Below are 24,696 nucleotides of genomic sequence, written 5' to 3' on the forward strand. Positions count from 1 at the left end.
CCTATATATCAACGTGTCCCATATGTGTGTGTGTGGCTGTGAGTGTGTGTGCTTATCAGGAAATAAGATAATCGATTTTCAGCCCGCTTCTATAGCGTGCATAAGTACACATATACTATCGATAATCTAGCGTTTATTTGAAAATGATTCATAAATAGGCCGAAAAATGACAACGTTTGTGTATTACAGTAAAGCGCGATTCCTGCAGAATATTTTTTTTCTTTTTCTGAAAGTTAAAAAAAAAAAACGTTTTTCAAAATGGTATAAAACGGAAATGAACCGATTAAAAAACAATCCGTTTTGACAATGTTGACTGCAAACAAGTCATTGATAAGCGACGGGCGTATTAGACACATAGCCAAAATTTAAGATATAGTTTATGTGTTCGCAAATATGATCGCCCTCCATTGACTACAGCTTTGGCACTCAAGCGCCTATTTCTGGCACCCCCTGCTGGCACGGAAAGTGTTAAGAGTGATGCGTTGTGGGATATATACTGTAGGTCTGGTCTACGCAAGCAGCCAATAGTCAGTCACACATCCCTTCTCCAACTTAAAACGAACGTTATTTGAGCGAACATTTAACGTTATTATAACACTATTTTAACGTTAGTGAATGTGAATGCACATACATAGCTAGTTAAATATCACAACTCGTGTCATTGTTCATCATTGGGGGAAACTAGCCAATAGCTAACGTTATAGATAAGCTAGCTAGCATATAGCTAACGTTATAAATTTAAAACAAAGCTAACGTTAATATCCAGTTGACATTACAGATCATAATATCTATGATAACGTTAACGAAGTGAGAGTAGGGGTTAGGGAAACGTTGATGTAGTCAGAGTGTAGCGGGGACGGTAGACAGAGGCAGCACTTGATTTGCGTGTAACGTTAGCATAACATTGAGCAAGCTACATGACCAGCACTTCGGCCCTGGAGTGTTAGGAGAACGCTCCCCTGTACTCTACTACGGTTCAGATTAATACAGGAAAAGGTAAACATTGGGGGCTCGAGTCCGGGATATGAAAATAAATCCTGATTTCATCGGTGAGTTGTAAACTGTATCGAAACGTGAAGTTAGCTCATGCTACTGGAAAACGGACGCCTCGTCATTAAATGAGTTAAAGTAAAAAATTATGGCGCCCCTTTTATTTTACCGCGGATCTCGTGGTTGTCTGTTCCCCAACCACGGGTGACTTGACACACCGCGGGAGTGTGGTGATGCGGTTATTGCGACAGCCCTAGTGAGTAAACTAACCTTCAAACCTTTGTAACTCTTATTACATTAGCACTCAGTGATTCTTCCTGTTGAAATCAGAATGTTTCCTTTCAAAAGAGACCAGACTCATGCATGTGCTATAAGTGGGCTGGTTAAAGAATAAATCGCAAATTACTTTGGGTATGCAATAGTCCGGCGTTTTATGCAAAATGTTCCCTATGCATAAGGGGTTAAATGCATAAAGGAAGAGTGAAAAGGTGCCCCTGTGCTTCAAATTGATTAGTCTATACGTCCTTAAAATCTAACAATAAAATGACTATATCCACAATGCAAATACATTTTGAGAACATTACTAAAGCCACAGATATCCCTCTCTTAACACGACAATAAAATCCATCTATGTCTCTCTCACATTCACAATGCCTAATATTTGCATGTAATGCCCGACTTAGAGAGAATAGTGAAAACGCATATTTCAGCACCATGGAGAGAGAGCGAAGGTCTGATTATCATCATTAGCCATCGTTTAAACGTCACAGAAAATAAAGAAATTAATTGAATTAAAAACGTTGTAGTAGGTAACCAAGGGGTGTTCAACCAAGTCTCCTCTCTCACACCAAGTAAGCCTGTTAACCCATTCTCCGCCACCACTTTGATTCGTCCTAATCCATTCTCTGCCAGCTCTATTTGTCTATGGAGATGTTCATCTACTTTGCAGGGCTATAACTTTTTAAATTGTATTGCTAAATTGACATTACTATGGCCCATTCAACATCGATTAGCTATCGTTCAGGATGTAGGAAGGTTTTACTTTTTCATTCACAGATTCATACTAAAATACCGTCCAGAGTATAAATATGTTTTTATCGTTTTCTGCTGTATTTCATAGAACGTGAGATATAGCCATTTATGCATATATTAGATCATCAAATGCAATTTGATAGCTATTGACGTCAGATTAAAAATTTCAATTGTACAAGGTCCTAAACGTCATGACTCATCATCTGCTGGTGACCGGAGGGGGGGGTCGTTTATAATGCAATGACCGACGTTAAATGATTCATGTTGTATGGGTGATATATAGATTAGAGCAGTTTGTATGGTTAATAATAATCAAAAACGCTGAAACTCACCGCAGCTTCCTCTTACCGTTGGGTGATCAGCGTGGAGCAAAAAGATCGCTATTATGGGATGTTGATCTAGATGAACCATTTCCGGGTTGTATAATACTATATACGTCCAAATAACGTTGTTTATTGAGTTATGGCAACCAATCGATTATCCAGTGTGTCGAGATGGAGCCCCGGGAGCGTTAGCGAGTGGCGGACGGAATAGGGGGGACACCAAGCACTTCCGGCCCCACTTCCCCACTTCCGGTTTGGCCGATCGGCCACCAGGTGGCGATATTGAACCGTTGGAGAGTTGAGTGGAGATCCACAGCACCCGTCAAGGATTAGTCGGTGAAATAAGAATACCATGACAGAAATTTGAAATATTGATCTCGATGACGGCGTAATCCGTCATTGGCAGATTAAGCATGGCGAGGAATGACGGCTTAATCCGTCATTGGCGAAAAAAGGGTTAATGACTTTAATGAATGACCCGGTCCAAGTTCCTATGTGTTGTCCTCGTAGGCACAGTAGCCTACTTGTAGGTCTGTCATCCACAGCCTAAAAGGTACAGAAATCCATTGGATGGAACAGCTGCTGCTGTTTTATCATAACTGAACTGAGGAGCCGCATCATCATCAAGCTCCTGTTGCCTTTGAATAAACGTTTTCATCTTTAGTGACAATTGCGAGTGACAAATACATTTTAAAAGATTTTTTTAAATGTTTTTGTAGACCAAATAATAATAATAATAATAAATTGGATTTTAAGAGAGAAGCGTCTTTCTCAGACTCAGAGTCAAGGACACTGTACAAGACCAGGAGGGCTGAATGACATAAAACCAGTTAAGACATTTGTGTATCGTGTTCAACTCACCCAGATGTCTACTTTGGGCCCGTCGTACTCCTTGCCTTCAAAGAGCTCTGGGGCGGCGTACGGTGGGCTGCCACACCACGTCTTCAGCAGCTGCCCCCGAGAGAACAGGTTACTGAAGCCGAAGTCTAGGAGGGAGGGAGGAGAGAAAGGCTTGATTTAATTTCACCTGCTTTTCTTCTGCTGGGAAATTCAATCATCTTAGTGAAATGCTCTTGAATACACACGCCACAAAATCCTAATGAAATCACCCGCCATATATCCTCGGCCTCGTGCAGCAGAGCGAAAGCCAGGTAAACATAGACCTCCAGTCGAGTGTTCATGGTATGACCAACTGCCACCAATGTAATATAACTAAATACTATTTACAAAATGTGTTCTGGATCATCTGGTTTTACATTCTCGAAGCGGTAACATTTTTGTGTAACCTACACAAAACAATCAGATATTATAGTATACATACTAGGGGTGGGACGGTTCACAAAATGGACGGTTCGGTTCGTATCACGGTTTTGGGGTCACGGTTTTCTGTTCGGTTCGATATACGGACATTTTTATTTAAAAAAAATGTACACTCAAAAATCTAAACATGCTTCTCATTTATTAAAAACAAAAAAAAGGTTTACAGTGTTAGTGTTTACAGCCTTAAAGGGGAACTATTTTACTATTTCTTTCACCATTTGGGAACTTTTACACAATTCCTGTGAGTCTATGGAACACCTCTGTAATTTTTTTTTTAATTCATTGTTTTGTATTTCTAATGAAGTACTCAAAAACAGCATTTTTCTACCTCAAGATCTTAAGCAGTTTTGAGCCTGGGAGGCCACGGTGGTGCTGCAAGGGGCCAACCGTGCACATTATTATGCAGCCGAGACATCTCTGACATCACAGATCAGCACATTTTCAGATGACTCAGTTCAGTGAGGGTGAATATTGTGAGAGGAGAATTGGAAGAATGCGCCAATATGAGAATTAGAGACATAGATCATATTAATATAAGTCCACATAGCTATGAAACAATGCTAAACACTGAAAAAGGCCATTTATAAGATAGTTCCCCTTTAAATAATGTTTGGCACACAAAGACCGAACTGACTGAAAAATATAGGCTACATTTGTCAAAGTATTAACTTGGTGCAAACAAACAATATGCTCAGTCAGCACTAGACTTTCCTTTCTTTAATATAAACACAAAAAAACAATGTCAACCATGTTTAAATTCCCTGATTGTCAGTTCTTAACACTATGTGGACCGTCCACAAGTTAACTCGTGATTCGATTCCACCCGTTGAGGACCAGAGCCACAAGAGTTATTGTTTTATTCCATATTTATAACGCTATTAACGTCCGCGATCGACATGCAGGACCTACCCACATATTTGATTTTCGAAACATGCAATACCGGCCAGATCCGCTTAGGGGCGCCATCGCTCCACTGCAGTATAATTGAGGGCGATTGAAAAAAAAATTCTTTTCACTGTCTGTGGGCGGATCGTGTGAGCCTCGGTTCCAAACAAAGACCCTCCATCTTTGATCCCGTTACCGAACGCATATTTCAGCCTGGAATAATGGGATTTATGATTAGCCAATGGACATATCGATCTACCAGATTCCGATGACTAATGATGAAATGCTGCCGGCGATCACATGGCCTGACGGTAGGATACTATTCCCCCAAATTACAGCTGGATTGGACATTGTTTTAAAACCTAACGTTATCGATCAGTGACATTGGCTACCTGAACGCACACTGTATTGCTAATAAATAATACTAATCGGCGTTCCCCGTCGCCCCCATTTCATCCATAGATGCTCTGTAATAGTCCGGATGCTACGCAGTTTGTTTTATTTCATTCGTATATATACAGCAGAAATGGCGTTTGATATAACGGCGCCAACGTTTAGCCTATTATCTAGCTCCCCAGAAAAAAGACGAGACGAAAAGTGCGATAAACCTTATATTCACGACGCTATAAAATGACAACCAACCGATGGATTTTTATTTCCTTTAAGCCATTATGAAGGCACAGTTTATGCACTCAAGTGACAATGAGAATGGACAGATAGCAATACTATAAATTATATATATAGCTCTTAGAAAGTACATCGGTTTGTAAACAAACCTCTGTCCTCTGGCCTATAAATCGGCACAAGACTGTGGTCGCCAAAGTGTTAATGGAAAGATTCGTTTTCTGCTTGAAATTAAAGTGCAGTATTTGAAATACAATGAAAGGAATATGGCTGGATTTCTTATCAAAGGGAAAAGTGTCACTGTTATTTAAAATAAATAAATAAACAAATTAGAAGACCATCAATATAAATGGCAGCATACATCAAACTAACACACACACACTGTACTGTTTAAAAACAACACTGCTCTGTTCATTCTATTTTTAAAATACGTACATTATCTGTCTACATTTATTTAGACTAACATTATTTAAATATGGAGTGCAACTGTGGTGGATTACGTAATTCGGTGAGTTAGAACTATCTATGGGTTGGGGGACCGCACGGACATTTTAGTGTCACGGACCTTCAGCTCCGGTAACGTTAGGAGGAGTTCATAACATCAACATGCAGTGGGAAAGCGGCAATAGTCCCGGTTGGAGTTAGTAAAACACAGTTGTATGTTAGCCTTCTTGGATGTTGAATAAACGCCTATCATTGTCTTTAAACACCCCGCCTCTCAGACTCCCATTTCCTCCTCTTCTAGCTAGTAGCTACGGTAACATTTCATTGACTGTATTAGCTGGCGGGCTACCATAGTTAAAACGTGCGTTGTGTTGTACAAACTGCTAACGCTATGGCAAGATGTGTGTAGGCCTATGCAATGTTAATGGCTATGTTTTTAACTAGAGGTTCCCAACTGGGGTCAGAAAGTGCTCCCAAACAAGTCACCACAACATTCAAAATAGAATGAATATTGTGTGTTAATTTTGTCCTAATGTTAAATAATAATAATAATAATAATAATAATAATAATAATAATAATAATAATAATAATAATAATAATAATAATAATAATAATAATAATAATAATAATAATAATAATAACAACAACTAAAATAAAACAAGCTGCTCTCTGGTGAGCTGTTCAGGACCAACTGGCAGGCGAGCAGTGTGGGTTTAACTGCTGCAGATTCTGCTATGCAGTCCAAGAACCATTGGACTTATTTCAAAGTAACGACAGGACATCATTAGTCTTTTTAATTTCATTAGGACATTTTTCAGGGGACTCCATTTTAATATCAAGGGACCCCGTTTAGTGTCCTACTGTCCTCGACCCCTTGGATGGTAAAAACAAATGTATACTACGAGTTGAAACATTTTCATATTAGCTGAAATTTCTTTGGTAAACTCTTGTTCATATGTAAAAGTCCAAGCTACACATTGCTGTTCCCCCGCTGTAATATGCAACGCTACTCTAGCTACATATCACAGCTGGTAAAATTCATATTAAGATGGCGACAGTATATCATCATCATCATTTATTTATTCGTACATGGAATTACCACAGTCCAACAGTACATATTCATATAACCCACTTGGGACATGTAGACATTCACCAAACTCTACGGTACGGCTCCTTTAAGACTCTGGGTTCAGAAACTAGGGATTCTGGGAAACTGGTTTTCTGGTGTTGTTTAGATCGTTAACCGTTGGCTGTAGCCATTCATTGCAACATCCGTTGTTGTATTTATATTTTATGTTGGGAAGTAAAAGGATTCAACCTGGCAACAGTCTACACGTCTCATCACTCCTGCACTCCCACATCATATCATTTAACTGACCGTACTCATTCAACAGTACCTGAGCATGAAATGCAGGCGACATATTTCTCAAACACTCACCCCAAAGTTATTGAAATGTGTCCAGATGTCAGAGACAGATAAGAGTCTGTCTGATCTCTACTCTGGACGCCGACATATGGATTTGAATGTTAAAATAGCTACGTTCACTCAAAGTAAAATATAATTGGCATAAATGTCTGGTGTTTGAGCCATGGCAAAAATGGCACAGACAACATTCCATTCATATTTGCAATAGTTTACAATCTTGACATAGAATAACCTAATATGTTGACTCATAATTTTCAATAAGATAAAACAAAAGAGCATTTATATTATAATGCCATAAAAGCATATAGACCTAGTCCATTTTGATTGGGTTTGACAGTACAAAGTTTCTTCCCACCGGTCGCTCTAATTGACCTGTCTCAAACCCTGCCCTCTTTTCTTGATCCTCCAATCACAACTGTCGCTTACCTCGGACAAACTTGGTTTGTCCGAGGTAAGCGACAGTTGTGATTGGAGGATCAAGAAAAGAGGGCAGGGTTTGAGACAGGTCCATTGTGTTGCAGACAGTGAATGTCTCTCAACCACTAGCTCTCTCCCTCTTACTTTACTTCCTCCAGCCCAAGTATCTCTTAGTTTACATTTGCAGTTGAACAATAGCGTATGCTGCTTTAGCCATATATATCAGCCCACATAATATAATAATATATGTATTTGTTTGCTCTGAGAGAGACAGCAGTCCATTTCCACTTCAGTGCACTGAGGGGGGAAATGGAATATAATATATGTGTGTGTGTGAGTGAGTGAGTGAGTGAGTGAGTGAGTGAGTGAGTGAGTGAGTGAGTGAGTGAGTGAGTGAGTGAGTGAGTGAGTGAGTGAGTGAGTGAGTGAGTGAGTGAGTGAGTGAGTGAGAGAGTGAGAGAGTGAGTGAGTGAGTGAGTGAGTGAGTGAGTGAGTGAGTGAGTGAGAGTGAGTGAGTGAGTGAGAGTGAGAGTGAGAGTGAGTGAGTGAGTGAGTGAGTGAGTGAGTGAGTGAGTGAGTGAGTGAGAGTGAGTGAGTGAGTGAGAGTGAGAGTGAGAGTGAGTGAGTGAGTGAGTGAGAGTGAGTGAGTGAGTGAGTGAGTGAGTGAGTGAGTGAGTGAGTGAGTGAGTGAGAGTGAGTGAGTGAGTGAGTGAGTGAGAGTGAGTGAGTGAGTGAGAGTGAGAGTGAGTGTGAGTGAGAAAGAGAGAGTGATGATAAGAAACTGAATATGGAGCACATGGTCCAACTCTACTACACACACACGCAATCTTGATGTTGAGGTCCAACTCTACCACCCACACACCCACAATCTTGATGTTGAGGTCCAACTCTACCACCCACACACCCACACACCCACAATCTTGATGTTGTGGCCCAACTCTACCACCCACACACCCACACACCCACACACCCACACACCCACAATCTTGATGTTGTGGCCCAACTCTACTACACACACACACCTGCGATCTTGATGTTGAGGTTGTGGTACAACTCTACTACTACGTATGCTCAACCCATATCCAATACAGTATGGCATGGGTGCAAAGCATCTCCTTCACCTGTACCTCCTTCACAATAACACTATTGTGGAATAGCCCATGCCAGCCGTCTTTAATCTCAATGATGCTTACCGGTATCTGGTTAAATAAAGGATTTGATTGACTAAATACATTAAACAGGTCCTCTTGTGACAATTGACTTAGCACTAAGCGGCGCCAGGGTGAGAGCAGGGTGGCGTCCTGACGGTCCTGCCAGGGTTGGCTTTGTATAACAGGATTTATGGTGGACCGGTGTTCTGGGGGCACCATGTCTTCTGCCGTGTCGAACTGCACACGTACGTACATACACACGTCATGCTCGTTATCGTGTTAAAATGTGAGAGCACCCATCTGGGTGCGATGATTAATGGCAACAAATTTGTATTTTATTAACTACAATTAACAATGTGACAATCTGACCAACGGATGCATCAGTCAACCCAATCTACAAGAGAAAAACTTGAGTTTACATTTGAACAATAGCGTATGCTGCTTTAGCCATATATATGAGCCCACATAATATAATAATATATGTATTTGTTTGCTCTGAGAGAGACAGCAGTCCATTATCACTTCAGTGCACTGAGGGGGGGGGGGTGGAATGAGAGAGAGAGGGAGAAAGAGAGACAGAGAGAGGGAGAAAGAGAGACATAGAGAGGAGATAAAGAGAGAGAGAGAGATAGTGATGATAAGACAAACTGAATATGGAGCACACGGTCCAACTCTACCACACACACACACACAATCTTGATGTTGTGGCCCAACTCTACTACACACACACCTGCGATCTTGATGTTGAGGTTGTGGCCCAACTCTACTACACACACACCTGCGATCTTGATGTTGAGGTTGTGGTCCAACTCTACTACACACACACCTGCGATCTTGATGTTGAGGTTGTGGCCCAACTCTACTACACACACACCTGCGATCTTGATGTTGAGGTTGTGGCCCAACTCTACTACACACACACCTGCGATCTTGATGTTGAGGTTGTGGTCCAACTCTACTACACACACACCTGCGATCTTGATGTTGAGGTTGTGGTCCAGCAGCAGGTTCTCAGCCTTCAGGTCTCGGTGGACGATGTTGCGACAGTGGCAGAAATGCACCGCCGCTACGATCTGCTTGAACTTCCTCCTGGCGTCTTTCTCCGCCATGCGCCCGTGAGCCACCAGGTGGTCTGCAGTGCGGGGGGGGACAGGGGGGAGGGACGCACACACACACAGTAGAGCACAAAGATTTAGCTGAGATTTTCAAGTTCCCTTGTCCGCTCTACATTTCCAATCATCGGACAGCGAATTCTCTCATATAATTGACAAACGGGTTACATTCAAAAGTTGGCTTAAGTAGAACCCAAAGTATTAACCCTTTCTAGCTGTTTTCCCCCTATCCTATATGAACTCATCTGGAGGGGATCTTTTTTTTGGAGGGCAATTTTATTAAAAAGTGTTTTTTACCCAATAAAAAAACAACCTCATAGGGATTACAACACTCTAATCTGAGCAATAACCTTTTCATCTTCTCTTTTTGGAGAGTATTTTCGGTCTAAATTACCCTAATTCTAGTGGCATTCAGCTCCAGTAAATGCCCCATCCCTACAGAACCAAAAGTACGGATGCACTGATACCTATTCCGAGCCCGAAACTTGAAGCATCGATCAACATTGCGTACCAATCAGATATATTATTTTATATCTAACAGTATAGACTTAGACCATCAGTTAGCGGTCACTGGACAAAAATCTAGTTTTATCAATTAGAAAGAATCATCTATCATCTATGTGTGGGGTGACAGTGGCTCGGGAGGTAAGAGCAGTCCTCTGGTAATCCGGAGGTTCCCGGTTCGATTCCCGCTCCTCCCATGCAGCGTGTCGAAGTGTCCTTGAGCAAGACACTTAACCCCTAACTGCCCCCGATGAGCAGGTTGGCACCTTGCATGGTCGCCTCCGCCGTCTGTGTGTGCGAATGTGTGAGTGAATGGGTCCAATGTGAGGAACAAATTGTATAAATAAAAGAGCTATATAAATGCAGCCATTTACCATTTATGTGTCAGAAATGCAGAAAGTCAAGTCTCTTTGCTGTGATTTCTTGTATGTTACATCGGAACATAATATGAATAGGACATTTCTTTTTCCTGGTATCGGCCCCATATCCAATACAGTATGGCATGGGTGCGAAGCAACTCGTTCACCTGTACCTCCTTCACAATAACACCCAGGAATAGCCCATGCCAGCCGTCTATATACAGTAAACAGGATGCAAATTGGCCGCCGACACAGAAAAGCCCAGGGTCAATAATCCATGGTTAACCCGGGGTCAACAGTTTAACCCATTTAGACCTGAAACGCCTGCTAATAATGCATTATATAGCCTGCATATACACACACGTGTTTCCCGGGTTCAATGGGTTAAAGGGATAATGGAGACGGAGAGTCCCTCAGGTGAGGTTGTCTCAGTCAGATAGAGACAACACCACCTGAGGGACTCTCGGTCTCACCGCCTCTTATAGTGTGGGCCGGCTGTGAAGGTACCACACAAAACAGTGCAAGATAATAGGTTTCCCAAAAAGGCTAAATACAAAAGATGAAGAGGGAAGCCCCTTTATAATTAGGGGTGCACCGATATATCGGTCGGGTATCGGTATCGGCCGATAAGTGCCTTGTTGACTGCCATCGGCCTATCGGCCGATAAGCTCAAATGTGCCGATGGCAGTAGCCGATAAATATCCATCAATTTGTGTCGCGTCAATCTGGCCCACACGTTCAAACTTTGAAAAAAGTTCAGTCAAGCGACCTGCACAACGCCGCCCCCACACACATGCTACTGCATCAAAGTTACTACTTATGATTAACAAAGGCATTCGTTTTGTGGCATTAACGTTATATAGTTACACGTTCAATAGCATCAGCGTATTTACCAGACCATAGCAACGTCCGAGGACGACCTAGATAGATAGCAAGCATTACTCGTTCATATCTCAGCCCGTGCTGAGTTGTGCCCATTCTGCGGTCTGTTAATAAAGTTTTCAATCAGACAGATGTATGGAAAGGCTTTTATTATAACATTCGTTGCAGTAAAATCATTATGCCTCGTTTAGTCATCCTGCGGAGTGCTGGTAATCTACTCGTCGGCCGTGGGGAGCTAACGTTAGTAGCTTTGTTGTGAGCTCTCGTCAAAATCAATGGCGGACATTCCGGAAGTAAAAAAAACGAATACGCGCTTGCCGATTGGTGGTAAGAACAGCAGTAGGCGGGTGCAAGCGGTGTGACGTAATTGGCAGAATCGACTGTCAATCAAAATTGTTCTGTTGCATTGCTTTGGTTGAGAGATATAGTGCACCATGGCATGGTGGAATTAATACCATAAACACATTTCTTGATGTTTCCTTTTTTTAAGTACCGTAAGTAAAGAGGCCTATGTTCATATGGGTGAGCACAATTTGTAACACAAAAAGAGAGACGTGTAGCCTATTTATTTATTTATTTATTTAATATTTTATTTATTCGTTTTATTATTATTATTTTATTTGTTGCCATGGCTAAAATAATAGTCAAGCATAGGGCTAAAACATTTTCATAAACAATAATATAATTTTTTGTTATATGGTTATGGTGGGAGCTTTTCTATGCATTTGTCTGATTGATTGAGAACTTTATTGGCAGATTGCAGAATGGGTACAATACAGTACAGCTCAGTGGACTGGAGGATGAAGACCAGAAAAAGACTTTCGGCTTTTTTACATAAGGGTCCTCCATTTTCAATTCATCAAAACATTTAGAGACATACAAATATACAGTATTTTCATATAATAATAAAAAAAAAAATACAAAAATGCCACAAATATCGGTATCGGCCGATTGTGTTAGTTGAACAATCGGTATCGGTGGCAAATTTTCATATCGGTGCATCCCTATTTATAATGCAAACAAACAATTATTTAATACCTTCAAACACGTCCCCTTTTACAGCGCTTTATGGGCTTTTTTTTTTCTTTTTTTTTTTTTTAACTTTGGCCATTTCCCTGGCTCTTTTATACGTTTATCGCATTTATACTTGGTCAAGTTCGACCGACAGAAGCAGGCTGAAAGGGTTCAGATGGGGGGGAAGACACTCTGGGAAAGGCACGGCTGCAGTCCGGGATTCGAACTCGCTCAGCCCCAGATCCGTGACGAGCACGGTTGTCCACGGCGCTGAAATAGCACTCGCGGTACGTGGTGAGCTACTGGAGCTCCCCGCTTTATGGGCTTTCAAACACACACAGGCTTGCCATACATGCAGACCACTATGCAACACGTTTCGAGTATCAAACTCTTCCTCAGGCAGCGATGGTAAGCGTGTGGAATCCTGTCAGATATATAGGAATGTTGTTTTGTTTTTATTATTTTTACGTAGGTTACAGACCACACCTTGCCTATGATTAAATAATCCTGATGTGAACCCTCCCCCCTTCCTATATATTTGACAGGATTCCACACACATTGCTGCCTGAGGAAGAGTTTGATACTGGAAGCGTGTTGCATTGTGGTCTGCATGTATGTCCAGCGTGTGTGCGTTTGAAACCGGAATGGGCACGAGTAATCAAGTACTCGCATGAATTACTAGAGTAGTGCTCGAGTACTTGTTTAGGGAAATCTATTTTTAGAAGGCATCTTAAAAGAATATGGCAGCAGCAATAACAAGATATTGTACGGAGTCAAAGACACACATATGACCAATTTAAGTACGTCTCGCTCCGCGGACATAATGCACAGCAACATACCCAATGCTTAATGCATATTATCAGTCAAAACAGTTACCATTTGAAATAATTATTAATACTTCCTCTTGGTCCACAGCAGGTATCTCCGCTTATGAAATGGCATGTCCCTATCAATAGTCTATGAACGCTATGCAAAGTGGGCGACATGTTGTTGGCACCGCTGTTTTTATCTTTTAGATAACGCTAAGCTAGCTGTATCCCAACGCAACTAACTTTTCGCTGTACGCCCTCATGCTCCACAGCGATCAGTGTTGTCTTCCTGCAACAACTCACGCCTCGCAGGATTTCAGAGAGATTTCTGTTTTTCGGTGGCACAATTTGGCACAAACAAGCACTTTTGATGGGACGTATTTGGTGGTAAAAACCCAGCACCCTCAGAAGTCACTGAAGTTCAGCCCAGTAGCTTCCCTGTTCATGTTCTATACTGTGGGCATGGGAAGCCCATTGAGACATGAGAGTGTGAGACCAATTAAAGTCCACCTTACCGAATATTTCTCCTCCGCTGGCGTATTCTGTTACTAGGTAAATCATCCTCTCAGTCTCCATCACCTGAAGATAAGGAGGCAGTAGTCAGTATCACAACAACAGACAGACTGAAAGACATGGTAAAAAAAAAAGGCAGGTAATATCAAAGCTTTGTTTAAGCTTTGTTCCATCTATTTCCTACTGAATGATGCGGTTCAGGTCTGTGATGGGAGTAGCATGTGTGATCGCTAGTAATCCACGTGTGTGTGTGTGTGTGTGTGTGTGTGTGTGTGTGTGTGTGTGTGTGTGTGTGTGTGTGTGTGTGTGTGTGTGTGTGTGTGTGTGTGTGTACCTGGTAGAGGCGGATGATGTGGGGATGCCTCAGCATCTTCATGATCTGCACCTCTCTGAAGATCTTCTTCAAGTTCTCATCGTCCAACTGAGTTTTATCCACTATCTTTATAGCCACCTATAAGAGAGAGAGAGAGAGAGAGAGAGAGAATGGTTTTTAGGTCGTTTTTTATCCTTGTATCATCAGCAGTTCAACCTCCAACATAAGTTACATAACGACATAAAGCAGATTCAAATCTTGACACAATAGCATTGCAATACCTCGTTGTAGGGCTGGGCGATATAACGATAAATATCGCGATATATTTTAATACCGTAATCGATATCGACTATCGAAATAAAAAAAATCGAAAAATTGTTTTTATATATATATATATATATATATTACCTGCAACAGGGCAGTTTTAAAACCAGAGACAGTGGACAGACTTGTCTTTCTTGCCTGCAACTTAAAGTAATGGCTTTGCTTGTCCAAATGACAATACTGACCAAATTGAGATTTATTTTTCTCGTCCATTTATTTTGTTTGCTTTCTAATTTAAAATACAGTTTGAAACCGTCTGTACACAGTAGGCTATGTGTGCTAGCAGAACTAGACTCCAGTCACAAGTCACGGTGCACATGTGCGGTGGTTTGTCCACCAAAAAAGCGACAAAAGATCGAAAATAAACGAGCAGAGCCAGAACTGTTCAACTCCTCTGGAGCCACAGCCAGCAGAGAAGCCGGTTTACTTTCGCTTTTAAACCAGCTGCAGCCTGAGAACTGGAGTGTGAGGGGATGTAACACTAAAGATGGCGGCAATGACAAAGAATTGCTGCAAAATAAACATACATCTGTTGTTAAAAAATAAAATAAAAATAAATGTATACTTATAACAATTCGATAATTATCGATATCGAGAAATATGATAACATTATCATATCGTTATCGCGATATGATTTTTTTCCATATCGCCCAGCCCTACCTCGTTGCCTACTAATAAAATTCAATACAGAGTGACCAGTGTCTCGTTATATACTCTGTGCTACCCTACTGCTTGGGTTATGTACAGCATTTACATTCGAAATGATGTGCATTGAGGGACTTCAAATTACATATGATACAGACACGTCGTGGATGTTGAATGGTCACACAAAAACTGAGTATAATTACTGGTCTGTAGTCACTTCCAATGACTACAATTATCACAAGGTGAGGTGAGTTATGAAAAACTGACTTGGACTAAACCATGACCTTGGTGGCTGGGAGGGGGGTCTTTTGCAAAGAGTTCTATTATATCTAGAGAACAGGGTTGGGTACCAAACTTTTAAGGGTGCCGACCGAATTACATCGGTACTACAGAGTACCAATTCATGCTAGAGACAAATTTTGGTACCTTTACATGTTTAGTATAAAAGTGTAATATACTAGACAAGAGGGAGCCTTTTCCACAAATATATATATATTACTGTCCTGTCTCTTGGGTCTTTGGAAAGACCAGACGAGGTCAGAGGAGTTTGATCATATTTACAGAGGATGGCCAGATAATGTTGTTATTTAAACATTTAAAAACACAATACATGATCATGTGATTTATTTTGTGTGGTGTGTTACAACAATAAATAACAAAATGTTGAAATTGAGAAGTTTGGACTTCTTTCTTTACAACTGAAAAAAGGTACTGTTGGGTACTGAATACCAGATTCCAGGAACTGGTACACAGCCCTACTAAAGACTGGCAATTAGTCATCCCAGGTAGACGACAAAGACTCAAAATGGTAGCGGCTGACCAAGTGACGCCTCTTCAAGCGTCACGCCACTGGACTTAAAACGGAAGTGAGCACAGTGACATACAGTGACATACAGTCTCTAATGTGAATGTTGCTATGCAACCACACCATGGGTCCTACACACACATGACTGGATGACAAGCTAAACGCATGATGACATAATGATTGAAGTGAGTTAGTATGAAAGCCCATGGTGGAATCCCTCTTTAATACACAACACTGGTAGTCCATGCCGTCTGTACCGTGAGACAGAATCAAAGAGTTCTCACTGGGGCTGATCCCAATGCTTAGAAGCGTTCGTCATAATCCATGATGCCAAAATCAAGATCTGAATGATTAGTTGAGAGGATTTATTTTTTAGCTTTTCCCCATTCCAAGAATGTGCCAAAAATCTTTAAATCTTAAATCTTTAAGAAATCCTTAAATAAGAATCAAACATTAATTTTGAAAGTAATTTCTTCTCTGACAAGGACGTTTAGTCACCACAACTTTGACTACAGGTAAATGTAGCTCTCATTTACTGGTACTGGTTCCACTTTGCACTCCGTAAGAAGGAAGCTTCCATCATTAGCTGATCATCACTGTAATACTGTGTCGAAGCTCACAAATGGTAACCGGGACAACCCTAGTGAACCTAAAACTGAATTCCTCCTTCAACCCATCAGGAAATTGAAGACGCAAGTTCAGTGTTGTGTTACTGTATATAAGTTATGCTTGCTGTAATGTAGCCCAGTGTTTGGAGATAAATGATTATGAGAACATATGAGATCCGATCTTGGCGCACATCTGCAATGCATTCAATATGCCAATTTAGCATACCATGATTCACAGAATGAAAAAAGTAATGGCTCTTATACACGCCTAATGGTTTGGAATGGTCACACACAAAAGCTGTGTTCACACTGCAAGCCTTAGTGCTCAATTTTTAGTTATTGCTCAGATCAGATTTTCTTGTTTGGCTGTTACTTTTTAAACGTGTCCGACATCAGATTCCATCAGCATACGTATGAAAGTGGCCCAAATCAGAACTGAAAAGATAAGATTCCATGTGATTTGAGCTGTTCACATTCTGAGTGACATGCTGTATGATCTGTGCTGTTCACATTCTGAGTGACATGCTGTATGATCTGTGCTGTTCACATTCTGAGTGACGTGCTGTATGATCTGTGCTGTTCACATTCTGAGTGACATGCTGTATGATCTGTGCTGTTCACATTCTGAGTGACATGCTGTATGATCTGTGCTGTTCACATTCTGAGTGACGTGCTGTATGATCTGTGCTGTTCACATTCTGAGTGACATGCTGTATGATCTGTGCTGTTCACATTTGTGCTGTAGTCTGAACGTGACATGATCTGAAGTCACATCTCTAACGCTTTGGAGCAACTGTAACAACAACTTAAGTTACAATTCCGCAATGGATGTCAATTTATGTCACTTCATTTCTAAAGGACTTATGAAAGCATGACAGAGACGGTTGCAACTCAATAGATTCAAAGCTGAACGTAGCCTGCTCACAATTACACGTAATGACATTATTCACTACAGTTCGTCTACGGTTTTATTCACAAGACCAAAAGCTATAGCACATTAGAAAACTGTATTACACACATAGCAGGCATTGTTATTTCTACAAGCATATTACACAGTAGGTTGAGTACAGTTAAATGGTAAGTGAATGATATCTCTGCTTGTACACACAAGTACAGTGGACAATCTCCCTAGTCTGCATGTTAAATAGACTGGCGATATATATAATCAGTGGCAAATCTATGTAGCCTGCATGTGACAAAGACTGGCAATATATCCATTGCATCACCATATATTAGGGGACATGGTGTGAAGAGTCCCATAGGGAACCTCCATAGCTGACAGACACAATGTTTGCTGTGATCAAAAAGCCACATGCACACACTGGAGCATGGAAAACAGAGGATGTGGGTAAAATCATTGACCACACCTACTTTTGGGAAAGATTATGGGCTGGTACTCCCCCCTTGGTCTTACATAACACTGGGTCTTAGTGATTTGACAGCTCGTATGGTACTGGTCTTACATGACAGTGGGTCTTAGTGGCTCGACAGCTCGTATGGTACTGGTCTTACATGACAGTGGGTCTTAGTGACTCGACAGCTCATATGGGGTGGTACTGGCCCTTTGGTCTTACATAACACTGCGACTTAGAGACTTGGCAGCTCATATGGTAGTGGCCCTTTGGCCTTACCCAACAGTGGGTCTTACTGACAATGGGCTTGATGGTGTAGACAGCGATGCTGTGCGACAGGGGGCTTTGCTTTTGTCACTCAGGAATGAGCGGACGGTCACCTCTGATGATTAAACTGAGCTAATGCTCTGGCAGAATTCCGTGCCACGAGGACAACCCTCCAAAAAACACAGCCTCCGTCAAAATACATCAGAGTAAAAAAAAAAACACACATTTACCATTTCCGAAAGCTGTTCTGTCCATATAATGCTCCTCAAACTACTACATTAATCTGACGTTTAGATGTAGCCCCACACTGTTGTTTTCCATGATAGTGGTTTTATTTCATCCCTTATGACACACAAAACTAAGTAACTACAAAACTGCGACCAGCTGCTCTATAGCTGGCTCCGTTGGTTAGTCCACAAACTACAAAGGTGTCCCCACCCTCTAGTGGCCACAGTTTTGCCCCTAGGAGTTTTTGTGCAGGGGGGGGAGGGGTGTGTATGTGTGTGTGTGTGTGTGTGTGTGTGATGCGGCTGCAGCTAATGCAGATTATCTCTTGTTCTTCTCTATCTTTATAAAGTTAAAGTTAAAAACCCAAAGTGTAGAATTCTCTACATTAATACCATAAAGGATATTAGACAAATTAGTGTAGTGGTAACTCGGTACTCTATACTGTAAACAAATGGAACTGGTGGTAGACTATTCTCTCCCACATGCTGCTCTCCTGTACGTGTCCCGAGGTCACCATGTGCTGTAGCGCGGAGATGTAGCATCGCTCAGAGTGATGTCCTAGTCTTAAGAGGATCATTTGGCAGGTCTTCTACGTTTTTTCTTTTTTAACTTCAGTACAGCGACACAACCTGATCAGCAGGGACTACAGACGAGCTGAACTCTCCCAGACATAAAGCTCTCTCACACAGATACATGCACACGAACGCGGCACGCACAAAAACATCCCCAGCTCTGTCCTGTTGGCAGTGATAAGACGGGAGCATCCGAGGCCCAGGGAGGCTGACTTCCTGTTGCAGACAGTGGAGGGAAGTGAGGGAGAAGGAAGAGGGGCACATGGGAGAGCAGGGAGCCAATGGTTTACTGGCAATGACGCCCCACTGTGTGCGTGTGCATGTGTGTGTGTGTGTTAGGGCTGCCAGGGCCCTATTCCCCGTACCTGGCTAACTGAGTTAGCCGGATAATTTTCAGCATAGCTTGACTTAAGCTAGACATTTCCGTTCCCCGACGTCGGATTGTCTAAATCGCCATGGTAACAGATCCGAAAGTTTGAACCTGCTCCGGAGCAGGGTTTAGTTCAGTTAGCTGGATAACCTAAAATAATAGGTCTACCTAAAATGCTGATAATAAATCATATTCAGCCTATGAATTTACTTTGTCCTATATAATGCACGTCATATTTATACGGATACGGCGCTCACGACAGTTATTTTAATAACGGACTAAACGGATCATTGCAAATGTGAATCCCGCTGGGATATTTTTAATGAATGAAACCTATCGGGCGTTTGGCTCTGATTAGTTTAATATTCTTCGCTGTGTATTTGCTTAACGGAGCGCCCGGATTGTGTTTCATTCAAGCATATGAAGCGTCTATGCGCGGATTGTGGATATGAATTATGAGGAATCTGAGGAGTGTTTAATTGTATCAGTATCACTGTCACTGTGACAGTGTCAGACGTTATTGTGATATTGTAACTGGGATTAAAATGTATGAGGAGATGCGCTGTTTGATGGATTTGATGACGTGACTTGATAAATTGAATGAGCCTTTGACGTAGGGCTGGGCGATATAACGATAACGATAAATATCGCGATATATTTTAATAATCGATATCGAATATCGAAATTTAAAAAAAAATCGTTTTTTTTTTTTCTTTTTTTTTTTTTACCTGCAACAGGGCAGTTTTAAAACCAGAGACAGTGGACAGACTTGTCTTTCTTGCCTGCAACTTAAAGTAATGGCTTTGCTTGTCCAAATGACAATACTGACCAAATTCAGATTTCTCTTGTCCATTTATTTTGTTTGCTTTCTAATTTAAAATACATTTTGAAACCGTCTGTACACAGTAGGCTATGTGTGCTAGCAGAACTAGACTCCAGTCACGAGTCACAGTGCACATGTGCGGTGGTTTGTCCACCAAAAAAGCGCCAAAAGATTGAAAATAAACTAGCAGAGCCAGAACTGTTCAACTCCTCTGGAGCCACAGCCAGCAGAGAAGCCGGTTTACTTTAGCTTTTAAACTAGCTGCAGCCTGAGAACTGGAGTGTGAGGGGATGTACTGTAACACTAAAGATGGCGGCAAATTCAATGACAAAGAATTGCTGCAAAATAAACATACATCTGTTGTTAAAAAAAATAAAAACCTGATTAATAGTGAAACTGTAGCCTCCCTCCAAGCCTCTCTTTGGGAACCATGTATTTATATAGTACATAATACCTAAGCACATACAGTACAGATATCCTCATAATATAATTCGTATCAATTAGATATACTATTTGGGCTTGTTTTTATCCTCATTCTGAAAGAGTTGAACTAATTATTTTCGCTAGCAAGATCTCATTTGATTATTCATTCCATTAAGCCTACTGCCAGCAGGCACGTTTAAAGAAATATAATCTGATTGATTGGGGTAATGAGTAGGATTGGGCATCGTTTGGATTTGAACGATTCCGGTTCCGATTCTCCATATAGATTCCTGTTCTGAACGATTATCGCTTCCGATTCTTTGAGGTGCAGGTCACAGCTTATTTCGCAGGAGAATCTTTATTTATTTTTTAAAAATTTTTAAATTGTTCATACTATTCACATTTTCAGTTGACTTGATACAGTTTAATTTGGTTGCTGTACTGTAACTAGGGTATTAATTAACAAAGTATATATAAAAAAAAATAAAAAATTAAGAATCGAAATGCAGATATGTTACTTCCGGAAGTAACTTCCAGAACCGGAAGTTAGGAACCGGTTCCTAATTAGAACCGGTTTTCGGTGACCAACCCTAGTAATGAGGGATTTAAAATTAGCCTATAGATTATGCATTTAATTTGTCGGCGAGGCTATTGAGCCTTACTGTATTGTACCCATTCTGCAATCTGTTAATACAATTTTAAATCAATCAATCAATCAATGCCGTTAGAAAATCAGGATTTCTGCGATCGACACCTGCTGTCTTTTCAGCTGAGGCGGCGGCACGCACTTATCCTGAGTATCAAGTCTGGTTCGAATTAACGAGACTGAATCAGCGTTCGAGGAACAGGGAAATCCCGGATTCAAACATCGGGTTAATTGAATCTGGATAATGGGACTTTTGATTGACTTAGTTGAACCAGGTACGGGGAATAGGGCCCAGTTGTCCATGAGAATATCATTCAATATGAAGCCATTATAAAAAGAGTGAAATTGGAATGTTATCAATAAAATTGACATATTGTTTGTTACCACATCGAACACTTACAATAAACAGGTAATTGTCTGTTGTATTTTAATTACCAATAGGAATCTATCATTAGGCATTGGGCTGTGCTTTGTTAAGACCTGTAGTGGCTTGCAGGCACATTTTTGGCAAGATCACGAAAAAGGGACAGGAACCAGTGATGCTTTTTCTGTTCAATAATGTTTTAGTTTTTTATTTGAATACTGGAATTCATTCCGACAGCCCTAATGTGTGTGTTGGGGGCAGGAACCACCACACTAGCTCCTACGGTCCCATGAGACAATAAGATTGCAATTATTTTTGTGAAAAATATAACAAAGTATCACAAAGTATTTGTATTTTTTCCGCAGATGTGCAATATTTTTTTTCTACTGTGATGATTTTGCAATGCTTTTTTTCTTTTTTTTGTTAAACCTTTGAATGTTCCTGTGAATAAATGCATATGCAGCAGAGGGTATGAGTGGGTACATGGATGTGTGGTGTGTCAGCAAGTATGGATACAACACATGTATGTATGGTAGTGCGTCTATAGGTACATCATGGATGTGTTGTGTGGTAGAGTGGGTATGTAGGTATCGTTGTTTTAGGTGCTGCATAAACCAATCTCATTGTACTGTTTTGTGCAATGACAATAAAGCTTTCTACTTCTACTTTCTACTTTCTACTTCTAACAAGCATTTGAATGGATAGAGAAAATCTGTAAACATGGGCTACATCCGTGTGCGTCATGCTTCCCACTGGAAAAAAACAGGATAAATATTTTGTTCCGCCTGGCTACTTTGCCGTGGCAATCCAGTGAGGTTAAATATCGATTTGGAAATCCACGTGGCGATTTATAAAATCGTAAATAAAAGAATCCCGATACTTAAGTGAATCTATTTATTTCCCCACCCATAATTATTGGCTATTAGCTGCGCTACCCCTCACTGGTACTGAAGAAAAGAAGCTCTTGGGAGTCGGGACATCATTTGATCGACGAGTTATAATGCAGTCTTCTCCCAAAGGGTCCCGTCTAGCTTTACAGAGAATTCACCCTACGGAAGTCGGAAAAGTCTATAAACAAAGAAAAAACAAAGAATTTCACTTACCCAAACGGATGTCTAAAATATTTTACTCTCTGGATGGTGACAGGCGTTACATCTCCTATGTACAAATACACTTTTAGATGTAGTTAGAGAGAAGTATACTCCCGGCTCAGAAGCACGGCACAACGTTTGAATTTTTTTTAGTCAGGGACTCTGGGTATACGTATCTAAACATGTATTTGTGCGTAGGCGATGAAGCACCAGTCACCACCCAGTAGACGAGTAAAATATGATCTGTATGAGTAAGTGAGATTCCACACAGTTTGACCTTTATGGGGTGAGTGCTCTGCAGAGGTGGACTGGACTAGGTACGTCACAGCCGGCTGAAGCTAGTCTGCTCAATACTGGATCAATTCAAATGATGTTGGTGCCCATCATGGGGTTAGATTACAGATGATAGGGTCCTGATCCTCCCCCCTCTCCTTACCTCAGTGTTTAAAACTAATTTGTAAAGTAAGTAAACATTTAGCAACTTTGTCAGGTTTGCCCATCCATACTTTCCCTTCATAAGGGAATGTGTGAATGTGAGTGTGTGCATGTGCGTGTGCGTGTGTGTGTGTGCGCGCGTGTGTGCATGCATGCATGCGTGTGTCCCTCTGTGGTATTTTAAGCTCCCGTCATCTATTCTTGGCTACTGGCAGTCATCCAGTTGTTTTGATGTAATTGTTCCCCCCTGTATCAGACGTAGCTGCTGTGTATACCAGCCTGACATCTGGAATGTGAACACCCCCAACACCTTACCTAAAATATCTGGTGGCGGACCAGGTGGACAGGTATTCTCAGGGCACACACACACACACACACACGGTATATCGAGTCTATCTCCATGCAAATGGATTCAAAATAGGGAAATTGGGCTGAAATAAATCACATTGGCACAGCATGTGCCAAGCTATAAAACTCTGTGCCAGGGAGCTTGGTATGATGGGGAGCTGATAAGATGGGCACAGTGTCAGGGCTGGGCTGGATGAGAGTTAGTTGGCATGGTGGAGCAGGAGAGAGAGAGGCGGCCTATGATGGAAGTTACCGATGGAAGGGTGAGGGATGCAGGGCAAGGCAGCCATGTGAAAATCCAACTGCGTCAATCTGGAAAACTCATCCAGCAAAATGAACGTGCATCATTTCATTAATCTATAACGATAATTGTGAGAGCCGGTGGTGTTAAAGAGTTTAACTGCATTAATTAAATCGTTGCTAACGGAATCTGCCCCATCGTATATGTATTCCTATTAGGGCTGCACGATTAATCAGAAATAATTATTCATAGACCTATACGATCTTATTTCTAAATGACGAATTTTTTATTTCTTTAAACTTTTTCACATTTGAGCAAGAATCGTGCAGCCCTAATTCCTATTAACATTTAAAGAAAAACTAAATGAAATCAAACCGTAGTCAAAATGTGAGATTATTTTATGATGTGTTGAATATTTGCCTCAAGAATTTGATATTAGAATCATTGTTCAGTTGAACGGTTAAATCAACAGAGATTCCAGCCCTTAGGAGGAGAGAGGAGCAAACTAGCTAAATGAAGAGGCAGAGGTTTCAGCCCTTAGAGAGGAGCAAACTAGCTAAATGAAGAGGCAGAGGTTTCAGCCCTTAGAGAGGGGCAAACTAGCTAAATGAAGAGGCAGAGGTTTCAGCCCTTAGAGAGGGGCAAACTAGCTAAATGAAGAGGCAGAGGTTTCAGCCCTTAGAGAGGGGCAAACTAGCTAAATGAAGAGGCAGAGGTTTCAGCCCTTAGAGAGGGGCAAACTAGCTAAATGAAGAGGCAGAGGTTTCAGCCCTTAGAGAGGGGCAAACTAGCTAAATGAAGAGGCAGAGGTTTCAGCCCTTAGAGAGGGGCAAACTAGCTAAATGAAGAGGCAGAGGTTTCAGCCCTTAGAGAGGGGCAAACTAGCTAAATGAACGAAGCAGCAGAGGTGTCAGCCCTTAGAGAGGGGCAAACTAGCTAAATGAAGAGGCAGAGGTTTCAGCCCTTAGAGAGGGGCAAACTAGCTAAATGAAGAGGCAGAGGTTTCAGCCCTTAGAGAGGGGCAACCTAGCTAAA

The 24,696-nt window shown here is 41.3% G+C and overlaps 1 protein-coding gene across 2 annotated transcripts in view; it reads right to left on the reverse strand.

Moving 5' to 3' along the window:
• sik3 (SIK family kinase 3) overlaps positions 1-24,696 on the reverse strand; it is a 133,627-nt gene that overhangs the window by 74,522 nt on the left and 34,409 nt on the right. For both annotated transcript variants that reach the window (XM_084317414.1, XM_084317415.1), the window contains exons 2-5: positions 14,141-14,257; positions 13,809-13,872; positions 9,584-9,745; positions 3,207-3,331 (exon numbers count right to left, since the gene is read on the reverse strand). In XM_084317414.1, coding sequence (XP_084173540.1) covers positions 3,207-3,331; positions 9,584-9,745; positions 13,809-13,872; positions 14,141-14,257 — 468 coding nt within the window. The remainder of the gene's footprint in view (positions 1-3,206; positions 3,332-9,583; positions 9,746-13,808; positions 13,873-14,140; positions 14,258-24,696) is intronic.

The sequence above is a fragment of the Notolepis coatsorum genome (assembly GCF_963971535.1).
Source record: "Notolepis coatsorum genome assembly, chromosome: 1".
Classification (NCBI taxonomy): Eukaryota; Metazoa; Chordata; class Actinopteri; order Aulopiformes; family Paralepididae; genus Notolepis; species Notolepis coatsorum.